The sequence below is a fragment of the Eleutherodactylus coqui genome, chromosome 9, assembly GCF_035609145.1.
Source record: "Eleutherodactylus coqui strain aEleCoq1 chromosome 9, aEleCoq1.hap1, whole genome shotgun sequence".
NCBI lineage: Eukaryota > Metazoa > Chordata > Amphibia > Anura > Eleutherodactylidae > Eleutherodactylus > Eleutherodactylus coqui.
Window position 1 is genome coordinate 126,216,305 of NC_089845.1, and position 20,837 is coordinate 126,237,141.

Consider the following 20,837-nt stretch of genomic DNA (forward strand, 5'->3'; position numbering starts at 1 on the left):
ACATGTCTTGCCTTGGTGAAGATGTTCAGTGAGAGGTAGAAATACTTGTGAGGAACTCCGTTTCTTGAGAACTTATGTAAGGGGGTTAAGCCCCTTTCATATGCTTCTCTGTACATGCATGGATTGATGCGTTCGAGCTGTGGTGCTGGTGAAAGCTGCTGCGTATGTCCTGGACGGCGAGAGTAACAAACAGAGAAGTCCTGAATCATATAAGACCCGATATATCACTGAAGGACTAGATGACCGGACTCAGGCTCACATATTTTGGCCATGTAATGCGAGCAGAGTCGCTAGAAAAATCTATACTGCTTGGACAGATCAGTGGCAAAAGAAGACCCCCTGCCAAAGGATACAATGGCTGATACTGTCAGATCTGATACTGGCATGGATATCACACAACTACAAGAAGCCGTGCAAAACCGAAAAACATGGAGGGAGTTCGCCTTCAGGGTCGCTGAGGGTTGTGAGCGACTAAATGGCTAACAACAACAACATGCATGGACTTTTGTATGTTTGAGGATCCTCAAAGAGAAAGGTCACATGATTTAATTCACTGTATTTTGTGGCTGTGGACTGAAAGGCTTTGACTCTGCCCCTGGATTATATCACAGCCAGGAAGAGGGCTGAGAGTAAGGAAGCTAAGCTTTGCTCACCTTCCAGAATAATCAGGGACGTTCTCAGGCTCCGGCTATGTAAGGGAAGGGGCTGCATCACAGTTTGTGTGCAGTCAACCAGAGGCACATTAGAGAACGGCAGTGTGGAAGAGACCCAAGTAGCAGCCAACAGCAGGGACTTTTAAAGTGGCAGAAGCCTACTCAAGGCCAGTGCAGCAGGCATTTTCCCCATGATGGGCAGCTGCCAAAAGAGGGCCTGAACAATAGGGCCACAGGATTCAGAGAGACCAGACCAGCAAGCCCTGATGACTAAGGACAAATGAAGATGGTGCTACAAGACCAGTGAGCCCTGATGACCTAGGGGCTGAAGTGGATGACAGCGTTATGGATTTTGGAGGAGCATCTGTGTGAGTGCACTAACTTTCCTTGTACTGCGTTATATTAAATCCCAGGTCACGGTGGTGGTCACGGACCCAATGGACTTTGTTAACGCAGGTGCAATTTAAAATGGCACCATAGTGGTATAAATGCAAGACTTTACAGAATAGTTATTATGTTTTGTGGTTCTAGTGTATGGTATAAGATGTCATGTGAAATGTTTATGCTAAAGGATGTAATAGCGCAGCAAGGCACAGGATAATCTGGAGAAGCATGCAATATATAAAGCTGGATGTGACATGGAAGTGAAATCACAAGTTATTAATGAGGGGAAGAAACCTCTGAAGAAATTACGTCTACGACATTTTTTGCTTTTTATGTGAAAGGATGCAGCTTCTATGGGGCAGGAGAGGTGATGCTACAGTTAGTGAGACAGGAATTGGGCATTATTAATGAGGGCCCATGAGACATGTACCTTGCTACAACCAAATGGGAGAGGGCAATAGAAGATGCATGTAGCAGTGGCATATATTGTAGACCATTGTAGCTCCTTACTCCTCTACTTCCAGCATATCCACTAATCCACCAACCATCAAATTTCAATTGCCCCATGCAGGTTCCTTATAATCAAACATTAAAGTTGCCTTAAATTATTGGACATCCCACTAGTCTCTATCCCATTCCTGACATTACATCCTTATGAGCAAAGTGGGCCATAGTCATTTAATAATATCATCCAGGACTTAGCACCCCAGATTCCTTTAACTTGGCTGAGAGTGCATGCTAGTTTCTACAGGGGCATTAAAATGCAACATAATTGATTCCTTGTTGGCCAAGAGTAACCCAACTAACATTATATCATTGGTATCCACTGGTATCAATCCAATGTGTTTGGGTGACTTTAGTTTGCTGTAGTCCAGTTTTTGAAGATTTTGATCTGCACATCCACGTAAGTGACATAGATACAAATAGGGGTGTAACAATAGAAGGTGCAGAGGTAGTAGTTTGCACCCAAGTCCTGGTGTCCATGGTAGGGGGGGGGGGGGAGGGGGAGAGACATTATGTTTTTTGTTTGGATCTCATTGTTTGATTTTCACTGCTCTGTCTTCTTAATTGCGGGCCGGAGCAAAGAAGCAGTGCAGAGCTGGAAATATAGACAAGAATTAGTGCAGAGAGGAGCTTGATGCGAGCCGGAGGTAGAAAAGAGGAGTCTCTCATTGTGGTACTGCAGTATAACAGACGGTCCTATGGACAGTGTGCTCCGCAAAGATGGCAAGCATACCAAGATATAGTTAGAAGCCGGATAGCTGAATACAAACAGTTCATCTGCTCCCACTCTCCCATTTATCATGAATCCATGTCAATGGACTTTGCATAAGACAATTTCGGGTTAACCAGGTGTAGGACTTATGATAACCCATTTGCACAGAAATCTAATTGTTGTTACTCTTATGATTGGGACAAGAGATTGAGTTATCCTGGTTTACCAGGACCCATGTTTTACATTGCTATAATCGTAATTAATCCTGTTTTGTTCAGCATGGCGACTCCTGACGCCTATGCTAACTATCCCCAAGATGTATGTCCCTTCGGCTGCTAGTTGGGTCTATTTCAAGACCCAGCCCTCTCCCAAACCAGTTTGGCCTAAACCAGGTCATGAATCTCTTACATCCCAACTGCCAGCGCATGAAGAAAAAAGAAAGGGACTAGGACCTCGCTCATGGACCTCAGCCTAGCGCTCCTCACTTGGAAATCATGCCAGCCCTATGCCCGTAAGATTGACACTGATCTGGAAAACCGGAGAATCCCTGGACTTGTTGCCTGCACCTAAGGAGGCAAACAGCCCTTCTGCTACATAAGAAGACACCAGTATTATAAATGACACATGATAGGCAGGCGGCTCTGTTACAGATTCAGCCGAGAAGCTTCACGTTAGATTTCAGCGCACAAGGTCCAATGAGGCATTTAATGGTCCTCAAGGGCTTGAATGCCACCATAATCTCTGCATCTCCTAGATCCATTCCACTGCTAAAGAGTTAACATAAAATCCCCCCCAAATCATTAAACATTAGAGCAGTGGTATAAGTTAGATCCCGCTGTTGTTTTAGTATAGAACCATTTCTGTTTTCTTCAAAATTTCAATTACAATACCTCAAATAGCTGTGGTTTATACCAGCGAATGAGTCAGGACAATACGTAAGACAACATCCAAGACTTCGTAGGTTTCAATAGACTTGTTTTGCCATGATTCTAAATTTGCACTGAACTTGATGAACCTCTGTACTGTTTCGCATTGAGAGAACAGCTTCAGACTCATTAAATTAAATTTGTGACTTGGAAAGCCTCGTAATAGTCTAATCATATTATTTCATAAATTTTACCATCTGACTATAGAAAAAAGAGAGGTATTTTCTAAAAAACAGCGTCACTCATGTCCATGAACTGCGTCCAGTATTGCAGCTCAGTCCCATTCATATTTATGAGGTTGTACCAGACACAACCTATGATTATGAATGGCGCTGTTTTTGGAAAATAACAGATAATTTTTTTTCTAGTTTTAAAGTGTAATGCTTCATTTTTCCTGTGGCGGCGCTGCAGGAAAACTGAAAACATATTACTGCCAGGTTTTCTCACAGATTTCAGCTGATCACTAGAGGTCCTAGCAAGGAGACACTTTACAATAAGATTATCATGTGAGCACCTTTAGCAAGTAGGGATTATCCTGAGCAGACATCTCTTTTAAAAGATTAAAGAGGTGTTAAAGAGGATGTACCAGGATCATTAGTTATCCCCTATTCACATTATAATGGATAACTTGCTGGTTAGTGGGGTCTCACCACTGAGACCCCCCACACCGATCCCAAGAATGGTGGTCCCATGTCCCCATCCTCCTCACTGCAAGCTTACTGCTCCCCCAAAGTGAAGAGGAGACTGAATAGAGCGCTGGTTGTTCAAGTATGCTGCTACTCCATTCACATTCAATGTGGCTGGTAGAGATAGCAGAGTGGTAAGCACTCGGTTATTTCCATCAGCCCCAATGAAATTAATGGAGTGGTGGCCAGGCATGCTCAGCCTGCGCTCCATTTATTCTGATGTAACAATTCCACTGAAAAAAAACAAGCTGAAATCCTTTAGAGTGGGAAAATAAAAAAACTAAAATAATGTGGTTGGAAACCGGGGTTAGAATAGGTGGCAGAGACATCAACAATCTCCGTTATGCGGATGACACAACTTTGCTTGCAGAAACAGAAGCAGGTCCGAAGCAGCTGATATGTAAGAATAAAACTGAAAGTGAAAAAATGGGCCTCTACCTGAATTTAAAGAAGACTAAAATTATGACAACTGCAAAAAATGGCCAAATTCAAATCAAAATTGACAACGAGGTCATAGAATATGTGCGAGACTTCATCTTCCTTGGCTCAAAAATTGACCAGGCTGGAGAATCTATGCCAGAGATAAAACGTAGGATAGCACTGGGGCGAAGCGCAATGCTAAACATGGACAACATCTGGAAAAGTAGGGATATCGGCATAGCAACTAAATGCAGGATAGTGCAAACTGCTGTTTTCCCCATAGCCATGTATGGATGTGAAAGCTGGGCTGCGAAAAAAGCTAATAGAAGAAGGATTGACACGTTGGAGCTGTGGTGCTGGTGAAAGCTGCTGCGTATGCCCTGGACGGCAGAGTAACAAACAGAGAAGTCGATATATCACTGGAGGGGAAGCTGGCCCGGCTCACGTATTTTGGCCATATAATGCGAGCAGGGTTGCTAGAAAAATCTATAATGCTTGGACAAATCAGTTTCAAAAGAAGACCCAGCCGCCAAAGAACACAATGGCTGATACTGTCAGAGCGGATACTGGCATGTATATCACACAACTGAAATAAGCAGCGCAAAACCGAAAAACATGGGGGGAGCTCGCCTTTAGGGTCACCGAGGGGTGTGAACGACTAAACGGTCAACAACAATGGCATAAATATGCCCTCACAATCTGACAGATTTGGAGCGCTTTTGCAAGAATGATTGCCATGTCTAGATGTGCCATGCTGATAGACCCCTACCCAAAAAGACTGAATGCTGTCACAAAGACAAAGGGTACATCAACACAGTATTAGGTTTAGGGTGTGCATATTTATGCAACCACGTTATTTCAGGGGGGGGGGGGGTTCTACCCTAAAAGATTTCAGTTTGTTTTTCAACGGAATTGTACAGATGACGGATCGCATTGAAGGTGGAAATAAATCTGAGATGATTCATCTTTCTCGGATTTTTTAACATGAAAAAAACATGGCATTTTAACCGGGGTGTTTAGACTTTTTATATCCATTGCATGTCTTACTGTTGCTCTTATCGAGATTCGCATCAGTTGAATACTGCATGACATGGACTCGTTTTGGGTATGTCGCCGCTGGTTTCTAAATCAGAATATGAAAATGTGACCCTCAACAACCCAATGCACTATATATACACATATTTCTTTTAGGCAAACCGAGATGAAGGTCTGAGCATTGATGAGAATCTTGCCGGTCAGGATGCCAGGAGACTATATGACGTGAGTAATCCCAATCTTTTTGCATATTTCTAATGCCTCAGTTGAATAGACATACTTAGAACTTTTGTTTGTATGTTCTATAGAGGACTTAAAAAGTAACTGTACTGTGTAGAATTGAAGTCCCTTCATATATTCCATATGCAGTTATGGACATGACCAAAAGGGGTACTTTGGCCTTCCACCATCTTGGTATGGCAACTTTTGTCGTGGCTACATTTGTGGTATTACTTAAGCATTGTGTGGCAATATAACTTTTGACCAATATATAGCCATGCTTGTTAAGTAATGAATGGCATGTTTATGTAGATACCTTGTGACAGTATTACCTGGAACGTGTATGATATGGGTATTTGCAGAGTTTTGGGTAGGAACTTACCAAGTCTGTGCAAACGTCGGGTGTAGAAAGGGTCTCGGGAAGAGCAGATAACTATTAGTGTCAGAAAGATTGTCCCATCCATGTAGCAATTCTATTGAAGAACATAGGTATGTTTACTATGGGATGAGTAGAATGTCTATAATGCGTAATCTAACCATATATAGTGGTTTCCATGGAAACATTTCTTGCTTATTTCTTAATTCTTTACCCTAGGCTGGAGAAAGTCGATGGGGCACGGAGGAGTCAGAGTTTAATGTCATCCTGGCAACAAGGAACTACATGCAGTTAAGAGCCACATTTAAAGCATATGAAATTGTGAGTATCAGGGACACTGATATCTCGAAAACTGTACCTGCACTTTCAGGTGATTTTTCAGAATACACCGCTGTGGGTATTGACAAGAGGAATAACAGTATATTGGCCATTATATGACTTGTATTCTGTATTTCCTCTCAGCAGGCTGTATCTCCAATGCTAAGATTTCTCTGAGGTGTTGGGTATAGACTAAGTACTATTATGTCTTCTATACACCACACACAGAGAAGAGGACATCCTGCTCTCCTAGTACTATCTCTCACACACAGGAAAATAACCACATCATGCAGGACAATGTACAGAATTACTGAGCAGCATAGATATAGAAATAGCAAGATAGATATAATATTAGCTGTGAGACAATAAAACACTAACTGTTAGATGCAGCAGTGTATCTGTGTGTGTCACTCTGCTTCTCTATTACGCAGCTTCTCCTCCCTCTCCTTTCCATAAATGTCCATGGGCTGGGCAGCATGTAATCTGATCTGTCAGTGAGCTAACAATCAGTCTTATATAATAATAGCTTAGCGCTTGGTACTGGTATTAACTGAGTTAAACATTTAACACACCATAATAATAATCTTTATTGATATAGCGCCAACATATTTAATAGCACTTTACAACATACACAAAATAGGTAATTAAGTACAGTAATAAACCAATGCGCATCTTGAACAGTAGGGGTGAAGGCCCTGCTCACAAGAGTTTACAGACTATAAGGAAGTATGCACATAGGATACTATACATATGTACATACAGGCATAAAGCTGTATGAGTGGGTCACCAGCCATATTTGTGAATAAGCATATAAGAGGTGCAGTAGAAAGAAGGGGGGCAGGTTTCGATGGGAGAGTGTAAAGGTAGAGTAGATAGAGAAGAGTTTAGATTACGGAATATGGTAGGCTTCCTTACATAGATGTGTTTTTAGGGCATGCTTAAAGCTGTAGGCATGCGGAATTAGCCTGACTGTCTGGGGTAGCGCATTCCAGAGAAATCTTGGAGGCGGTAGTGAGAGGTCTGGATTAGAGAGGAATTTAGTCTAAGGTGATTAGCAGAGCGGAAACAGATTTTAGCAGTATTTCAGAGTCAATGAACAGTTTATCAAGGAGGCATGAGAAGGAAAGGAACCTGATAAGTGGAGAAGGAAGCATTTTTGTCTGATAAAATATATTGCGTAACTGTTTCTTTTTGATTTACTTAAATTTAGCTGAAAGCTCAATGACCATTAAAGTTGGACATAAATGTCAAGAATTTCCCCAGGTGTGATTAGTGTTAAGTGCAATTACATAAGTCATATTTAGGTGACAAATTTACTCTAGGAGCTAATCAGGGGTCTGTATTTACTATAGAAGTAGGGGGCAGAACAGGACAGACGAACAAACAAAAGAGGTGTAGACAAGGCTCAAGAACGACTGCAGTCAGGACCAGGAATAGGAGCAGATAGACGCGGTCCAAAGTCAAAACAGTCAAACACTAAGGCTCCATTTACACTGACAGATGATCGCTCAAAAGTCGCTCAAACAACAGTTTGAGTGACAGTTTTGAGCGATCATCTTTGCATAGTCTATAGTAGCTAAGTAGCTACTTAAGAGCTATGCAGGCGGCACGGGACACGGCCGCTATCTCTCGGCGAGAAATGCAGCTGTTTTGCATAAGCAAACTGCTGTATTGTTCTCCTCGATTACAGCTTGCGTCTCACTGTGAACTACCAGTGGGACACGAGCTGAAAGAATCTTATCAGCACTGCCGACTGTGATAACAGCATGCACTGCTGATAAGAGTTCATCGATCAATTCAAGAAAACTAGAATTGAGTGAGGAATGACTTGTGCACGAAAACTACACAATGTCAGTGCATTTAGACGCAATGGTTGTCGCTCAAAAGACGGCTTTGAGCGAATTTTGAGTATTAATTGTTGGGTCTAAATGGGCCTTAAGTTATACCAAGAAGCACTAAAGCAAAATACCCCACACAACTGAGCAGGACAAGCATACACAAGTGTATTATCAGCATCGTCTGTAAAGAAGGGCCAGAATAAATACTCTAAGCAAACAACTGATAGGCTGACTGGCTGACTAAGAAGATAGATGGCCCCGAATGTCACTGCGCATCAAATGGTCCAGCGCTGATGCCATGATGTCATCTCAGACCCTTGCATGCCCTTGGTATCAGTCAGCTCCGGTGGCACAAGGAGGGGAGGGACAATCAAAAAGAAAAACAAACATATCTGGGCAATCCTAGAAGACATAAGATATTGCCAATCCCGAGGTTACACCACCGGCGGAGAGGGAAGACTGAGGTGTCCAAGAAAGCTGATGTGCAGGAGAAAAGAAGAAAGGAACTTCAATGCATTCTCTAAATCAGTAGAGATATCACAGGTTGGACCTCTACGATCATAACGTTATGGCATATCCTGGAGATACACAGTAATGTTCTTTAATACTCCTTTTATAATATAGCAGCACCTTGCTCACCATATTCCAAATCAGCGCACTGGGGCCTATTTATCATGCACAGGATTTCAGAAATCTGGCATCCACAAGTCACAATTTTGCGAATGCAGCAAAAGAGAGACTTTTTGGGCATGACGCACCCCACCGGTTGTTCAAAAAGTAGTCCAGACCCAGCTTTATATAACAGCAAAGACTGACTTGAGCTCCTAGTTTTCATCTGGCAACTCTAAATAGATTTTTTACCTAACACCCAGGCACAGGGCTGGCTTCTGCCGGCGTGTGAAATGTCAGCCTACGTAAATAAGCCCCATTGTATATAAAGTGAATAAGCCTATAATGCCCGAATATAACAAATATTGTAACAATCATCACTGCCCCTTATTAATGGTTTCATGTATGTTTCTGCTTCTTTTGCAGCTTCATGGGAAAAACATTGAAGATGCAATTAAAAAGGAAACATCTGGAAACTTGAAGAAAGCTTATCTTACAATCGGTAAGTGTAATCAGACTTTTTACCTAGGTGAGATCTCACATGTCTGCCAGGTTCATACAGATCTCAAAGCTGCTTCCAGATTTCTTAACCCACATAGTTGCCCACCCTCTCAACTACAGATACGCTTAAAAGGAAAGTATCATCTATATATTTTTCACTAATTAAAGCCAGATAGCACAGCATAGTCAAGTTGTCTATTCTGTTTTTATTTTCTGATTACTGTATATTTTTTATTCTATTGCCTATACATGACTATAGGGGCGGCCATCTTGCATGTGCTGCAGATGTTTTATAGCAGCCTCATGGGCCATAGACACAGTGGACAGAAAAGGACTTCTCTGTGAGAGTGTTGTGGGCATGCTCTGTGATCTGTGTAGGGAGGAGGAGGTGAGCTGTGACCATCACCTATTGTGAACGGTGGATCCTGTGTTATCTCCATATAGGTCTGATCTTTTATTGTAATCCTGCCTGTGATGATAGTGACATGACTGCAGAGAAGGGATCTCTACAGAATTGGAAGTATTAGACTATAATTAGTCTTAGTAGTCAGTGTGAAAAATGTAGAATTTCAGGATTTTTTTTAAAACATAGATTGTGACATCGAAAATTGAAAAAAAAAATTACCAAAAATTCTTAAAAATATGTAGAGTTGTGACGTGATTTGATGAACAGTCTTGCCACCTGAGGTCCTAAAAGTGGTTCCACCCTCGGCCTATAAAAAGGCTCTCGGAGGCTCCTTGTGTGTAGTGACCTCTTTTTACGTTTGTGTACAGCTTGTTGACCACTAGACATGTTTCTACGACACAATTGAAAGAATTTCGCCCAGTTAGCAGAGTCTGAGAAGGGGATGCTTTATTGAAATTCAAGAAGCTGGATGGTTGTATCGACGAATTGCTGCCACCTGGGCGATTCTGACCAGACTGTTAGGAGGTGTTGGGACCAGTGGATGCGTGAGGGCGCACAAGGTGATGGGGCTCGGGACGTCCTTGAAAGACCACCAGTAGAGAGGATCGTCTGACAAGTACAAGCAGCTCCAATTGTCTAATTGTCCACCATCCAGAGACTGGTCTATCGTTGCGGGCACCTGTGTTTGCCAGAGCCATTTGCAGGCACTTGGCTGAAGGACATTTGGTCTCACAGCGCCCATTACATGTCCTGCCTTTGACACCCACCGTTGCCTCTGTTTGCAGTCATTAACGACAAAAGTGGACTACTACAGAGCGCAACCAGGTTGGCTTCAGTGACAAATCCAAAGTCACAAAAATGTCTCCACAAGACTGTCATACTTAGATGGCTGTGTGGTCACTAGATTTATCATCAATGGAACATGTATGGGACCATCTGGGACACCAACTTCAACTACAAGTTTGCACGATCTAGAGGCTCAGTTACAGCAAATGTAGACTGATGTGCCGCAGGAAACCATATGGAACCTGTATGCCTCCATGCCTTCCCGTATCACACCTTGTATCCAAGCTAGAGGCAGCGCAACAGGGTACTAGAGCCTCCATGCCCGCCCGTATCACATCTTGTATCCAAGCTAGAGGTGGTACAACAGGGTACTAGAGCCTCCATGCCCACCTGTATCACATCTTGTATCCAAGCTAGAGGTAGTACAACAGGGTACTAGAGCCTCCATGCCCACCCGTATGATCTTGACTTGTGCCTCATAATTCGGGCAATCAATAGGTACAGGCCTGCAGCTGGATAGTTTAGTGGCAGCACAAGTACGGATTGTGTGGTCTATATTGCCCTCCTGTCTTCTTTTTTTGTGACGTGAATGTTTGGAAGAAGGTCACAGTCTGTAATTTGGGGTTCACCCACACGCAATGCCCAGGGCGACGTCACCTGTAAACACAGGTCTGGGATATGAGGCAGGGGTTAACAATCTATTTCAATTTTTACTGACATTCGGCACCAGGAATGTGATATACTCTAAGTAGGATCTGTCTGGAAGGATGTGGTCACCAAGCTTATGTGAGGGCTTTTGTCTTATTCTGGCACAAGAGGTAATTACCACAATGCTCTTAGCTGGCTCAGTATACAGGGAACCAGCAACCTTACACGTAACCCTTTGCACTGGCATGATCTGACATAGATCTTAGTGATTCCAAATTTTAACATGTATAGCAGAGATATGCAAAGAATTTCTTGAGGTCATGACCTATATATTTTAACTCTCCATGCCGGAATGGAGTGTTACATTGACAGAACACTACATCTCTGAGAATGCACCACAGAAGAGCATGCTCAGTAAAGACAGTTAGACAGCAAGGTGATATGTTGCAGCTATGAAAGCTAAGAAAAGGAAACCAGCAGAGGTTTGAATGCAGCTCTGGATGTGAATGGGGTATAAAGAGTCACATGTTCTCACGTCTGGATCTGGAGGAAGAATGAGGTTCTCCTATAAGAAAAATCTTCCCTATAAAGAATCCATTCCTACATGACTCTTCTCTGTTCGCTCCAACAAAGGGTTCTTTTACAATGAGCATGTCAATTGGTACTCGTTTTCTTTCATTTACACGGGCTGAGAATTGTTTTTGGTGGCAAATAATCAGAATTATGATCATTCCTTCCCATAGGCTGGCTCTACATCTCCCTAGTCACACGGGAAATGTACAGCCAATCAGCGAGTATTTATACGATTGCTCAAAATCAATGATCAGCAGATGAATGAGTTCATTCATTGACTGCTTTTTGTCCCTTTTACCTGGCCCAACGATTGCATAAACATTCGTACGAACATTTGTGGTCGATAATCAGGCCATGTAAAAGGGCCTTAAAGGGAGTCTGTCACCTTGTAGCTCTATAAACTAAGCTTATGGGCAGAAGGTAGGTGACCCGTGGAATCTGTGTTATACTTACCTTCCCCGTCGTTCTCCCAGCGCAAACGCTGAAAGCCACCGCTCAATGCTAAGTAGTCCACCCATTACAAAATTAGCAGAACTGCTGAATGCATTAAATGGCGCTTTCAGCAGTCACACCGGGGGAACGACAGGGAAGGTAAGTATAACACATCCCTGGACTCCATGGGTCACCTACTTTCAACTTACCTCATAGGGCTAAGAGAAGGTGACTGATGCCCTTTAAGGATCAAGTGATGTTCTTGTCTCTGGAGGACGATGGTTTTTCATAGAATATACTGGATACCCATTGAGCTCAATATGTGCCCTGTAATACCTCTTTAATCCTGCGGGAATGCTACATAGATAAAAAGATCTCTCTTTCTCTCTCTAAATCCTCTACTGTTTGACTCTCAGCACCGCATCACCCATGAGCAGCTGCTGACCGTGGGACCCACAAGGTGACAAAGTATTGTCCAATTTGGACAGCTCCTTTTAGTAGATGACATTTTTAATAATGAGCAACACTGACATGAATTTCCTTTCACACTAACGATCTTGTTTATGATATAATAAAGTATTTCCTCAGAGTACAATCTGCGGGGGCGACGGGGCACCGACCACTTATACCCGCTGACTCATGACTCACACTCAGACATTACATGGACCAAGAATTCCATTTTGGGAACAGATTTTGTTAATTCGCCAGCAGTCTCACGCATGTCCTGCCCTGGTCCTGACCTGAACCCTCCTCCCAGAGGAGCTCTGCTCATGTCTGACTAACCAAATTGGATAATCACATTAAGGGGAATGTGGAAATCATTCTGCTTGGTGCAAAGTTCTAGGCTCCACTCATTTCCAGTGTAATTTATGTTATCTGGAGGTAATGGGACTAATATTTACTCATATGTCAGCAACTCTGTGATATAGTGCAATACAAGCCCGAGCATGCTGGGAATATTAGTTCTAATAGCGGTCCTTTTAGACAACGAGCGAGTGACATTAGTGCTAACCCGTTCGCAGTCATGCAGCCTGTTTGGATAGGCAAATGCATCATTAGCTGATTCAAGCGAGAATTGTTCAGTCCCTGTGTAAGCGAATACAGGGACTTAATGATTGCTGATTAAACCAACGATAAGCAAACGAGGCAATGATGATTTTTATGAATGACGAACGAATGAACAGCTTCCCTGTTTGTATCTGCCAAGTCTTGTTTCATAGTTCAGCTCCACTCAATTTGGTTTTTTTATCTCTATGTCCTAGTGCCATCTCATTCTTCTCATGTTCAGCAAGGTTTCCATTAGGGTTATCTGAGTGTTATTTGGACAGTGTTGTCTGTTGTTAAGGTCAGCATCAGGGATAGATTATGGAGAGACTTAAGGCCAATTTATAAGTAACGTTTATCGCTCAAAATTCATTCAAACGACCGGAAATTAGCGATAATCATTACATTTAAACGCTTGCATTATGCACTTTTCGCTTGAATGATGATTTTAAGGTGAACTTAAAATCCATCGCTCAGCTAGTGAGAGATAAAGTATGTCTCAACAGACCGCACGCTGTTATCTCCACAGGAGTCATGAGATAACATTGTAACCTGCCATTAACTGTAAAGAGAGCAATGCAGCTGTGTGCACAGCTGGGCGTGTTATTAATCACAAGCTGGGCTCTGCAAACAGCCCCTGGAGGTCCTTTTACATGCACATGAAGATTATAAAGTGTAAATGGCCATTGATGGTCATTAAAACTTTATGCAAACAGATCGCAAAATCTTTCAGTCGTTTGAAAGATTATCTTTGCGTGTAAATGGGCCTTTAGGAAGAGTTAGCATGTTATCAGGTTGTTGTTTCTGCTTCCACCAAACGTCTGCTCCATTATCTACCATAATCATCATCAGATTATCCTCACCGTTCTGTTCTTGTCATTAACTGGTGAGATTCTAATCTTGCATTTCTGTTTCCTAGTTGTGTTATGTGCTTCATATACCGTATTTGTTCTTTCGACAGTTCGGTTGTTACTTTGTTCATGTCTACTCATAAGTTTTGGAGTATCTGAGTACAGGGAAACACTGTTAGTACCCGGAAAAGGCGTCTGCTATAGGTGAAGTTAGGTTCTAGTGTCCAGTTATGTCATTAACCCCTTGCAATCCACTGTCTGACGTCTAAAGACATGCTGATTGAATGCTGTACAGCTCTGATGTCGGAAGACATCCGGCAGGGTTTTCTTAATGTATATTACTGGCCGCCCTGTTGTCGGGGGCCTCTCCAGCATGTCCCATACCACAGTACTGTGTTTAGTCAGCAGATGGCGCTATTGTATAATGGCAGCAAGAGAAAAACCCCTAGGAAACTCTGAATCTAAAATTGGATTGCAAAGGGTTAATGTATCAGAGAAATTGAGCTTCGATCACTATATATATATATATATATATATATATATATATATATATATATATATATATATATATATATATATATATATATATATATATATATATATATATAAATAAAATCATCAAGTACAAAATGTTGGACTTTTTTTTGCATTTTCTGCACAAACTGCCATTTACACCATGTGAACTTTAAGCATATTATCCCTTTCATAATTCATTCATTTTTCTTTCTAGTACAATGCACTAAGGACTGTCAGGCATATTTTGCCAAGAAACTTTACAAAGCCCTGAAGGGAGGTGGAACAGATGAAGATGCTTTAATCCGAGTTCTTGTTAGCAGGGCCGAGGTAAGAGACTTCTGACTTCTATGGCAGCCATATTGTACATCCGTGAACCTTGGAGCACAATGTTTTTTTAGGTCCAGCATTCTATAATGACTGATTTCTTACTATATCTAACATAGATTTAAAGGCTATGGACAACTTTAACACAGAGAAAACGAGTTTTACATAGATTCGTGGTTACGTTGGGTTAAATTTGCACTAAGGATCCAGTTGCAATCTTCATTCCTTCATTTTTGGACAACCCGATAAACAGTTTGCAGCTTGCTCCTGGTTTCAGCCTGTTCCCATGTGGACCTGTCCCTCCTAGTAATATATGCGACAGAGAAGGGGACTATAAACTAGTCTTTATTTTGTTACATAAACTTATAAAAAGGATCCAAATAGGCCACCGTCGCCCCCTCCTTGCTGCTGGCGGGCAACGGCCTGTGCTGCCACAGAGGTCGCACACAGCTAATGCCGGCCATGGCACTGCGAATGTACTTTAGGTTCAACTTCTCTGTATCGTAGGCCTCATTACAGTATGTAGTACCATAGGTTATACTATTGTGTATAGGAGCAAAGTCCACACTACTGTATATAGCACCGTATGTGGGTGTAAACATACCATATGTGCCACCTGTGTACCTGCACAGGACCCCAGTAACTAAGGGGGCCCCCTGCCCACCAAAAGCAGCTTCCTCTCTATTAGAATGAATGTGAAAGACTGAGCTAGTGAATGACATAGCTGACAATTACCGGAGTATAGCAGGATAAGCGTATGGAGGCCTGCTATAAGGAGCTGGTAAAGAGCCAGAGGCCCATACACGTGCAAGTATATACCTGGAACTATAGGTTACACTGCTGTATATAGTACCATACACAACGCTACTACATGCTATACTAATACATAGTATATGATATATACATTGTATATAATACCATAGGTTGAACTAATATATAGTACCATGGGTTACACCACTGGTTATCATAGTATTACACAATTGTGCGTTGTAGCACAAGTTACACCACTGTATATAGATCCATACTACTGTATGTTGTACCATAGGTTACAGCACTTCATATTGTACCAAGGCTTACACCACTGTATATAGGGCCATAGGTAACACCACTGTATGTAGTACTATAGATTTTAACACTATATATACTATCATAAATTACACCCCTGTACTGCGTATAGTACCATAGATTACACCACTCTATAATAGTACAATAGGTTACACCACTGTATATAGTACCATGGGTTACATCATTGTATATTGTACCAATGGTTACACCACTGTATATAGGGCCATAGGTAACACCACTCTACGTAGTACCATAGATTCTATCACTATATATACTATCATAAATTACACCCCCTGTACTGTATATAGTACCATGGGTTACACCACTGTATGTAGTGCCATAGATTCTAACACTATATATACACTGTCATAAATTACACCCCCTGTACTGTATATAGTACCATGGGTTACACCACTCTATGTAGCGCCATAGATTACACCACTCTATATAGTACAATAGGTTACACTACTGTATATAGTACTACTGCTTACACCACTGTATAGAGTACCATCGGTTACATCATTGTATATTGTACCAATGGTTACACCACTGTATATTGGTCCATAGGTAACACCATTGTACGTAGTACCATAGATTCTAACACTATATATAGTATCATGAATTTCACCCCCTGTACTGTATACAGTACTATAGGTTACACCACTCTATATAGTACAATAGGTTACATTACTCTATATAGTACTACCGCTTACACCACTGTATATAGTACCATCGGTTACATCATTGTATATTGTACCAACGTTTACACCACTGTATATAGGGCCATAGGTAACACCATTGTACGTTGTACCATACATTCCAACACTATATATAGTATCATAAATTACACCCCCTGTACTGTATATAGTACTATAGGTTACACCACTCTATATAGTACAATAGGTTACATTACTCTATATAGTACTACCACTTACACCACTGTATATAGTACCATCGGTTACATCACTGTATATTGTACCAAGTTACACCACTGTATATAGAACTATAGGTTACATCACTGTATATATTACCATTGGTTACATTACTGTATATAGTACCTACGGTTACATTACAAAGCATCATATATAACACCACTGTACTGTATATACTGTAGTACCATCAGTTACAATACGTGATACATAACACTGTTACACCACTCTATATAGTACTGTAGGTTACACCACTGTATATACCAACATTAGTTATATATAGTACCAATGGTTATATAACTGTATATACTACCATCACTTATATCACTGTATATAGCACAGTAGAAAACCTTACTGTATATAGTACGAATGGTTATATCAATGTATCAAACTACTAACGACCACTTGTCTGTTAGTACGTAAGTATGTGAGTGAGTGATGCTCTTGCTCTGCACCTGGCGAGGTCATAGCTCCGTCCCCTGGCAACATCATAGCTCCTGGCATCGTCATAGCTGGTCCTAACACACTGAGAATACAACTAAGCCGTTATTATGTCAGACACAACTCAGCGGTCCTGACAGGAGACACCGACCTACCACCACCACAGAGATCCGGCTCAAGGACCTGTGGTGACATCACTGCTGTGGGAGGAGCCATTCTGGAGTTTGGTAGTAGTGTATACTGGATAAGCCAACAGAAGCTACCAGGACCTGTAATGACATTACCTTTATATGATCACCTGTGTGGGTGGAGTCAGGGATCACATGACCAGGGGCTCATCACTGTATTCCAGGAGCTGTGTGTGTCATGTGTGCAGTCAGCATAAATGTAGTAGAGCTGCGAGTGGCTGTTTGTCTAATGTGCTGTGCGTGTAATGTGTATAGTCAGCATGGATGTATGTCATGTAGCAGAGCTGTGTTTGTGACGCGCATGTCATGTAGCAAAGCTGTGCTTGTAACATACGCATGTCAAGTAGCACAGCTGTGTTTGTGACGTGCATGTCATGTAGCAGAGCTAAATTTGTAACATGCGCATGTTCTGTGGCACAGCTGTGTCTGTCACGCATAAGTCATGTAGCAGAGCTGTGTCTATGCTGTGACTTGTATGTCATGTAGCAGAGCTAAGTTTGTAACATGCGCATGTGTTGTGGCACAGCTGTGTCTGTCACATGCATATAATGCAGCAGAACTGTTTTTGTACCAAGCGCATGTCATGTCTTTTAGGCGCATGTCATGTACCAAAACTGTGTATATACCACTATAGATAACACCACTATACGGTATATTGTAGCACAGTTACACCACTCTATATACCACCATAGATAACACCACTGTACTGTATATAGTGCCACCGGTTACACCACTCTATATACCACCATAGATAACATCACTGTACTGTATATAGTGCCCCCGGTTACACCACTCTATATACCATCATAGATAACACCATTGTACTGTATATAGTGCCACCGGTTACACCACTCTATATACCACCATAGATAACACCACTGTACAGTATATAGTGCCCCCCGGTTACACCACTCTATATACCCCCATAGATAACACCACTGTACTGTATATAGTGCCACCGGTTACACCACTCTATATACCACCATAGATAACACCACTGTACTGTATATAGTGCCCCCGGTTGCACCACTCTCTGATAATCATGCTTTTTTCAATCTTCTTTATTATAGATTGACCTTGAGACAATCAAACAGAAATACGAGGAGCTGTACAAGAAGAGTCTGGTAGATGCCATCAAGTCCGACACGTCGGGAGACTTCTGTAAACTGCTGCTCGCCCTTCTGCATTGAGCCATATTTTGTAGAAGAAGAGGCGCTGATTCCTACGAATCTCCTTATCTCCAAACGTCTTCTGTGATGTTAAACACAAAGGAAACTGATGGCTGATGTTTGGAAATAAAATACTTGTCTTCAATCGTTTTGTTGCTCCATTTCTGTTTTTACTGTCTTCATTTTCACTGTTTAATGTAGAAAAACGAAACCTTGTTTTGAGTACAAATGTTAACACTTTCAAGATCAGAGATTTTTCAGTCTTTCACTTTTGTTTTTTCGGCCCCACATTCTAAGAGCTCTAACTTTTTAATGATTGCCGTGTGGGGGATGTTTTCTGCTGTATTTTTAATGGCATCATTTAATGTATGATAAAATTTACTGCAAAACCTTTTAATAATTGTCAACTTTATTCTGGGGGGTCAGTATGATTATGGTGATACCAAAGTTATATCATTTACTTTGAACTACTTTAAAACATTAACCCCTTCCCGCCCCATGACGTAAGGGTACTTCATGGCAGGGTGGTACTTCCCGCAAAATGACATACCCTTACGTCATAGGGATAGCGCGAGATCATAGCAGATCTCGCAATATCCCACAGCGGGAGCCGGCTGTCACTAGTAGCCAGCATCCCGCCTCGACAGTGGGGGGCATCGGAGATGCTCCCCACCCCCCGCTGTTAACCCCTTCCCTGCCGCGATCTAAGTAGATCGCGGCAAGGAAAGGGTTCCAAGAGGTAGTGTGACTGTGACTCTGTGACTCCATCCGGCTCTCGCGATAACACCACAAGAGCCCGGCTGGTTGCTATGGCAATAGGATGCCAGATACTGGTGTCCTGTATTGCCATAGCCTGCGATCGCTACAGTAAGCGATAAGGCATGGCAGGAGAGAAGTCCTGCCATGCCCTATCGTAGCGATCTGCAGTCCTACTGTGTAAGTCCCTCAAAGGGACACAGATGGTGTAAAAAAAAGAGCAAAATAAAGTACAAAAAATAAAAATGTAAAAAAAAAATTTTAAAAAAAACTTTTTTATGCTTTTTCTCATATTAGCATACAAAAAATTAAAAATCCCACATATTTGGTATCGACGCATCCGTAATGATGCGTACAATACATTGAACATGCTTATTATCCTGCACGGCAAGAAGTGTTAAAAAAAATGCTAAAAAACTGAGGCAAAATGCTAATATTTAGCATTTTGCCTCCCAAAAAACGCAATAAAAGTGATAAAAAAAGCATGTGTACCCCAAAATGGTACCAATAAAAACTACAGCTCGTCTCGCAAAAAATAATCCCTCAGAGAGCTCCGTCCATGGAAAATTAAAAAAGTTATAGCACTTTGAATGCAGTGAGTTTAGAAAAAAATAATTTCCAAAAAAGGGTTTTTATTGTGGAAAGTGGAAAAACTTAAAAAAAATCTAAGAATTTTGGTATCGTTGTAACCGTACCGACCTGCATAAAAAAATGTAGTGTGGCATTTATGCTGCATAATTAATGCTTTAAAAGAAAAACCAAAAAATCTATGGCAGAATTGATGCGTTTTCTCTTCCTACAATCATAAAAAAAATAATAAAAGTATTACAATGTAGTCTAGGTAATCAAAAATGGTACCAATAAACACTACAGTTCGCCAGGCAAAAAACAAGTCCTTGTACGGCCGCGTCGATGAAAAAAAAAAAAAGTTATGGCTTTTGAAAAAATACCAAAAATAGTTTGGTCCTCAACGCCAAAATAGGCCGTGTCCTTAAGGGGTTAAAACTGTTTGTTAAAAAAAATCACCTTAAAATCAATCTTTCAGCTGCAGAGAGATAAAGCATCTCTCAACAGACCGCATGCTGTGTTCTCTGCGGGAGTCGGCAGATTACATTGTATTCTGCCAGCAGCCCGATGACAACAATGCAGCTGAGTGCAGCGCCCAGCCCACATGCTAGGCTCTGCAAACAGCTCCTGGGGGCCCTTTTACATGCAAATGAACATGATAAAGTGTTAATGGACATTAGTGTCTATTAACACATTATGCTAAATGATTGCTAAAGCTTTCAATCTTTCAAAACATTATCTTTGCATGTAAATGGGCCTTAACTCCTCCACTGTTCTAGACCATTACAGATGAGAGCATTAATCTCTATAGTACCCAAGATCACCAGGGATATCAAAACCTACTCCTGGGCCCTGGTATAAACACTCAAAAGGTTTGCAATTTTGGCACTTGTGCCAAAGTTGCAACATTTTGACACTGCAATTCTGATGCAAACTAGATAATACAAATGCCTCATTGTAT

At 41.6% G+C, this 20,837-nt stretch overlaps 1 protein-coding gene across 1 annotated transcript in view; it reads left to right on the forward strand.

The window, feature by feature from the left end:
- The window catches only part of ANXA13 (annexin A13), a 56,259-nt gene extending 37,564 nt beyond the window's left edge, over positions 1 to 18,695 (forward strand). Inside the window, exons 7-11 of the mRNA XM_066579031.1 lie at positions 5,477 to 5,545; positions 6,135 to 6,236; positions 9,107 to 9,182; positions 14,652 to 14,764; positions 18,455 to 18,695. Coding sequence (XP_066435128.1) covers positions 5,477 to 5,545; positions 6,135 to 6,236; positions 9,107 to 9,182; positions 14,652 to 14,764; positions 18,455 to 18,574 — 480 coding nt within the window. The 3' untranslated portion in view covers positions 18,575 to 18,695. The remainder of the gene's footprint in view (positions 1 to 5,476; positions 5,546 to 6,134; positions 6,237 to 9,106; positions 9,183 to 14,651; positions 14,765 to 18,454) is intronic.
- Positions 18,696 to 20,837: the final 2,142 nt, after the last annotated feature.